Source organism: Indicator indicator, chromosome 2 (assembly GCF_027791375.1).
Source record: "Indicator indicator isolate 239-I01 chromosome 2, UM_Iind_1.1, whole genome shotgun sequence".
Taxonomy (NCBI): domain Eukaryota; kingdom Metazoa; phylum Chordata; class Aves; order Piciformes; family Indicatoridae; genus Indicator; species Indicator indicator.
Window position 1 is genome coordinate 66,942,975 of NC_072011.1, and position 6,364 is coordinate 66,949,338.

Here is a 6,364-nt window from a genome sequence, read left to right on the forward strand (position 1 = left end):
GAGCAGGTCCAGTGGCGGGAAAGTCTCGATAACCGCTGGTTGAGCTTCACTTTAATCTGGGGAGCTTTGGGGGCTTCCTGGATTCGCTTTGGAGCTTTCTGAGCGCAGAAGGACCCCAAAGGGCCAAGCAAGACTGGCGGGGGCTGTCCTGCAGCGCGTGTGCTCGGGAAGGTGACAGGGCTGGGGGGAGCTGCCCGGGAGCCGCGCGGAATTTAAGCACCAATGAGCGCCAGCCCTGCAGCGCAAGGATAGTGGCGGGAAAGCCTCGGTCACTGCTGGCTGAGCTTTGCTTTAATCTGGGTTGCTTTGGGGCTCTCTGAGGGTGGAAGGACCCCAAAGGGACAAGCAGCACTGCCCTTGCAGCGCAAGAGCAGTGGCGGAAAAGCCTCAGTCACCGCTGGCTGAGCTGTAGAGATCAATGAGGCCTCTCCTCAGCCTCCTCTTCACACTAAACACCCCCAGCTCCCTCAGCTGCTCCTCCCCAGCCCTGTTCTCCAGACCCTCCCAGCTCTGTTGCCCTTCTCTGGACCTGCTCCAGCCCTCAATGTCCTTCTGGGAGTGAGGGCCCCAAAACTGAACCCAGCAGTCAAGCTGTGGCCTCCCCAGTGCCCAGTCCAGGGGCACACAAACCCTGCCCTGCTGCTGCTGCTCACACCATTGCTCCTCCAGGCAAGGCTGCTGGTGGCCTCTTGCCTGACCTGGGCACCCCATAGCTCATCTTCAGACTCAAATGAGGAACAAGAGGGGCAAAAAGAGAACAGCCAAGGCAGGAAGGTTTGAAAGCTCTTCACTCATGTCACAACTGGCAGCCACTGGCTGCTCACACTGGCACAGCACCACTGCAGAGCTCTGCCCTGCTAAATAAAGTACCCCAGGCACTTGTTGCGCTCAAGGTCCATTTCCTCAGTCTCCAACTCGTAGTGTTTCATGGCCACAAAGTACCTGACAAAGGTTTCTCCCAAGGCTTCCTTGATGCAGGAGTCCTTCTCCAGGGCCACAAGAGCATCCTCCAGTTTCAGAGGAATTGAGGAGTGCCTTGGCTCAGTGCTGTGGTTGTCTTCCGCCAGCACCTCATCGTACCTCAGCCCTCTCCTGATGCCATCCAGGCCGGCAGCGACGGTGGCAGCAAGGACCAGGTAGGGGTTGGCGGTGGCAGAGCTCAGTTTGTTCTCAATGAGGGTGCCCTTGCCCCCATGGCACTTGATGTTGAAGGCACAGCTGTTGTCATTGTAGGCCCACTGGGCATTGACAGTCTCCTTGGACTCCTTGCTGTACTTGCAGAAAGGCTTCCTGCAGCTGGTGGTGGGAGCCATCAGGCAACTGATGGCTGCGCTGTGCACCAGCAGGCCTGACAGCCAGCTCCTCCCCACCTCCGAGAGCTCCTCCGCCCCAGGGCCACCACAGAACAGATTCCTCTGCCCGTCCAGGTCCCAAAGGCTGTGTGCCAGGGCCCCTGAGTTGTAGAAGCCTGACTCTGAGAAGAAGCTGGCCACGTAGTTGTACTTTTTGGCCACCTCCTTGATGCCCGTGCGGAAAGTGAAGGCGCTGTCGGCGGCATCCATGCCGAAGGCCGGGTGGAAAGTGATCTCCATCTGCCCAGGCCCGCTGGAGGAGGAGAAGCTCTCGATGTTGGCCCCAGCATAGTACATCCCTTCAATGAGCTCCTGGATGAAGGTCTGGTCGTGGTTGTTGAGGATGGTGGCCGCGGGGAAGGAGATCGTCTTTGAGTTGACCACCTCGGTGATGCCATAGATACAGAACTCGTAGGTGAAGGCGGAGTGCAGAGAAAAGCCCTGGCCCTGGAGCTGGCTCAGCTGCTTCTTGGCAATGTGCCTCGGGGAGGTCATCAGGGGGGAGCCCAGCACAGTGAAGGAGTCGCAGATGACTCGAGCGGTCTGCTCGGTCCAGGGCAGGACGCGGAAGGTGGAGAGGTCGGGGTTCAGGATGATGTCACAGTTGAAATTGGTGGTGTTGATGTAGTCCAGCTCATTGTCTTTGGGGTTCAGAGTCAGCTCCAGGTAGCTTCTGGGCATGGAAACGCCATGGATTGCCTTCTCCTACAGACAGAACAGAAAGGCAGGTTGGTAAAGGACAAAAGCACCAACTCCATCAGTTGCCTTCTCTTAACCATGGAGCAGAAAGTGAGGTTAGCCTGGAGAAGAGGAGGCTCAGGGGACACCTCATTGCTCTCTACAACTACCTGAAAGGAGATTGTAGCCACGTGGGGGTTGGTCTTTTCTCCCAGGCAACCAGCAACAGAACAAGAGGACACAGTCTCAAGCTGCACCAGGGGAAGTTTAGGCTCAAGGTGAGGAGAAAGTTCTTCACAGAAAGAGTAATTGGCCATGGAATGTGCTGCCCAGGGAGGTGGTGGAGTCACTGTCCCTGGAGGGGTTCAAGAAAAGCTTGGATGTGGCACTTGGAGCCACGGTTTAGTTGTCAGGAGGCGTAAGGTAATAGGTTGGACTTGATGATCTCTGAGGTCTTTTCCAACCTGGTTGATTATGTGAGAAAAGCACCAGCTCCATGAGTTGCCTTCTCCTAACCATGGAGCAGAAAGTGAGATTGGCAAAAGAGAAAAGAACTCCAGCGTGGCTTTCTGTAGGCCACACCAACCTCACATTCTTACTGAGGGCACCAGAGTGGTGCCGACAGAAAGCTAAACTGCAGCAGGCCCTGCAGGGGAAGGCCAGGGCTAGGTCCTGTGCCAGTGTGAAGCACAACCACCTTCAGCACAGCTGGTAGGAACACCCTGCCAGGCTCCCATGGCTGTCTGGGAGACAGCCAGAGAATCTGTAAGGCTGTAAGAATCTGTAAGGAGATCATTCAGCCCAGCCAGCAGCCCAACCCCACCATGGCCCCCAAACCATGGCCCCAGGTGCCATGGCCACACCTTTCTGGAACACCTCCAGGGATGGGGACTCCACCACCTCCCTGGACAGCCTCTGCAGCAAAGACATTTTTTCTGATGTCCATTCTAAGCCTCCCTTGTCCCTGTTCCAGGCCATGGCCAGCTGCAGAGGACAGGTCACTGCTTCTGTAGTTCAGTCTCTGCTGTCATTAAGGAAAAAAAATCAAATCAAATTTGCTGCCCAGAAAGGTTGTGGAGTCTCCTCTGGAGAGCTTCCAACTCCCCCCTGGCCATTGTGCCCCTGGGCAAGCTGCTGTGGATGCCCTACTTTGATCCCCAGAGGTCCCTTTCACCCCCAGCACTCTGTGAGTCTGTGAAAAGGAAGGACAGGCCATGAGAACACACAAAGGTAGAGAGATAAAGCAGAAGGACTCACATGGAAGAAGCGAGAGGGAATGTTCTTGGATCTGGACACGCCATGGAGGTCTATGGATTCAAACCTGACAAATTGGACACTGTCCCTGGCCATCTGCTGCTTGATGAATTCAATGTGAGAGAAGAGAAGAAGCAGAGTTGAATTTCCCAGGTCATTCACATTAGGTTCTCTGCTGGATGCTGGAAGCAAAGAGGAATGTTCAGGTCAAACAGGTCAGTGAATGTTGGAGGCTGGGGTGACACTGGAACAGGCTGCCCTGGGATGTGCTTGAGGCCAAATCCTGGAGACTTGAATTCAAGCTCACTACAGCCTCCAGGGACAGATGAGTTTGGCCTTGCCCAAAAGGGCACAAAATAGATGAGGAGGATGGGATGGAAGAGCCAGCTGAGCACTTGAAGGTTTATACAGACTGGATCAGAGAACCATTAGGGCTGGAGGAGTCCTCTGACATCATCCAGTCCACCCACCAACCCAATCCCACCATGGCCACCAAACCATGGCCCCAGGTGCCATGGCCACACCTTTCTGGAACACCTCCATGGATGGGGACTTCACCACCTCCCTGGGCAGCCTGTGCCAGTCCCTGACCACTCTTGCACAGAAATTTTTTCCTCCTCTCCAACCTAACCCTCCCCTGGCACAATTCTAGGCCCATTTCCTCCCCTTCTATCATCTGAGCCTAGGGAGGAGAGCCCAACCCCCAGCTCCCTGCAGCCTCCTCTCAGAGAGATGTAGAGAGCAATGAGGTCTCCCCTCAGCCTCTCCTTCTCCTTCATCCCCAGCTCCCTCAGCTGCTCCCTCCCAGGGGAGAGTTAGGTTGGAGAGGAGGAAAAATTTCTTTGCTGCAGGAGTGGTCAGGGACTGGCAGAGGCTGCCCAGGGAGGTGGTGGAGTCCCCATCCCTGGAGGTGCTGCAGAAAGGTGTGGCCATGGCACTTGAGGCCATGGTAGAGTTGGGCTGGTGGCTGAACTGGATGATCTCAGAGGACTCCTCCAACCTTAATGATTCTCTGATTGTGCTCTGGGGGTTGGAACTAGATGACCTTTCAAAAGGTCCCTTCCAACCTAACCTGTTCCATGATTCCATGATTCAAACCCCACCAAGCAGGAGAAGCAGTGTTTGTGGGAGGACCCCAGGTGATGTTTCAGTGTCCTTACCTGCATGGTCTGCAGAGGAGTCAAACTGAATCTCAGCAGCTGGGCTTCCTGTATGTGTGGGAGCTGCTGGCAGACCCAGAATAAGCTGATCCATGTCACTTCCTGCTGCTTGCTGCTGATCAGAGCCTGCAGAGCTGAGCACCAGGAGGTGTTTGCCCTGCTGCCCCACTCCCTGCTGCTGGAAGCTGTGGTGCTTTTGATTTTCCTCTCCAAAATGGGGACCAAAGGTCCCAAAGGCTCTGCCTGGCTTCTCAGCTGGCTTCTCCCAGGGCTTGGAGCTCTTCTGAGGGAAAGGGCTCCCTGCCTTGGCACCATGACTGTGCCCATGGGCAGGCAGAGGCCCCTCCCTCAGCAGGGTCTTCAGCTCTTGCAGGCTTCGTGCAGAGAGGTCAGGTGCTGCTGGGAAGGCCTCTGCAGATCCTCTGGTGGCCACAGTGCAGCCCAGGGAGCCCATCCTGCTCACGTGAAAGTTGACCTCTTCCATCCTACCCCACTCTTGCTGCTTACTCTCTGCCCTCCCACCACCCTCTGCCCTGCCTGCTGCCTCTCTGTGCCCAGCTTCCCCTGTGCCCCTCGCTGGCTGCATGCCCATGGGCAGGTCACTTCTGCTTGGTGTCTCCATATCCTCCTGCCTCTTCCCTATTGCTCTTTGCCCAGTGCCTGCACTTCCCTGGATTTCTTCTCTGTTTCCAGACACCTCTTCTTGGATGTCGTTGCCAGCATGGGGCCTGTCACCACCCCTTCTGCCCTCCTGTCCTGGAGGAGAGCTACTTATGCTTGGAAGTGGCTGCTCTGCTGGTGGTGCTGTACAAGCAGGGCTTCCTCGCAGAGGACAAGGCTCTGGGAGCTTGGAGATGTGGGGCAGCTCCATCTTCTCATTTTCTAAAGGAGGAAGGTACTTGGCAGGACCTTTGACTCCCTTTTTCTTCCTGAAACCACACATATTGTTGCCATCAACTTCATCATTGTCACTTTCAGAGGTGTTCTGTAACCAGCAATAAAATACACAACCAAACAAGCATCAACCAAAGGGAACGTGGCAACGGGGTCCCAGCTCCAGCTACCTGGGACCTCTTCCACTGCTCCTTGCTGATGGAGCTCTCTGTGAACATTTAAAAGCTCTCAAATTCTGCTCTTTTGATATTAAAAAAAAAGTTCTTTTTTTCCTTATAGTTTAGAATACAATAGGTGAAAAATGTCTCCTTCATACAGTTTTTAGGTAGGTGCAGTAAATTAAAATACAAGACACTGGGCAATGTGGGACTTGATTTGTCAAACATGGGGTTTAAATATGAAGGGAAAAAAAGCGTAATTACATCAACCTGAAACTCCTTGCACCCAACCTGAAGACCCCTGCACTCAATCCACAAAGCATTCCCTGCCCTGAAATCCTGGCATGCATGCAAAGAGCATTTCCTAGGTGCTGTAAAAAGCACTCAACCATTCAGAGTTTCTTACCTGCTGAGTAAGGTCTTTCCTGCTGCTCATGTCCACTTCATTCTAGTTCAGGTCCCCATCAGAAGTGCCCTGGTCAGAGCCCAGCAGGAAGCCATTTATAGCCACGAAGACAATGGAGCTGAGCTGAAACAGAAGTGCTGTCAGGTTCTTTTTCCCAGAACGGCAGGCAGACATGAACCATGCAGAACAAGCCCAACGTGCCATGGCCAGGGGCACCAGGTTCTGGAACAGGCCTGAAGTGCAGAGTGATGCATGGACACAGAGGCAGCTGAGCAGCAGAGGCCTTTGTGCAGCCTTCCTCCTCACAAAGGCCTCTTTGTGTTCCAACAAACCACTCCTGTTCTGGAACAGGAGCTATTGTGGGCTCCTGCCAGGGCAAACCTGTGTGGGAAGGACCAGCAGCAGGCTGCTGTGAGGCACATGGGCAGGGCTCTGGAAGGCCACACCATGGGGGTGGCTCTG

The 6,364-nt window shown here is 54.7% G+C and overlaps 1 protein-coding gene across 1 annotated transcript; it reads right to left on the reverse strand.

Moving 5' to 3' along the window:
* Positions 1 to 857: 857 nt before the first annotated feature.
* On the reverse strand, positions 858 to 5,932 carry LGSN (lengsin, lens protein with glutamine synthetase domain). The gene is made up of 4 exons (XM_054399188.1): positions 5,903 to 5,932; positions 4,445 to 5,429; positions 3,288 to 3,466; positions 858 to 2,057 (listed from the first exon to the last, which is right to left on the reverse strand). The coding sequence occupies exons 1-4, from the start codon at positions 5,930 to 5,932 to the stop codon at positions 858 to 860; spliced, it is 2,394 nt and encodes a 797-aa protein (XP_054255163.1).
* Positions 5,933 to 6,364: the final 432 nt, after the last annotated feature.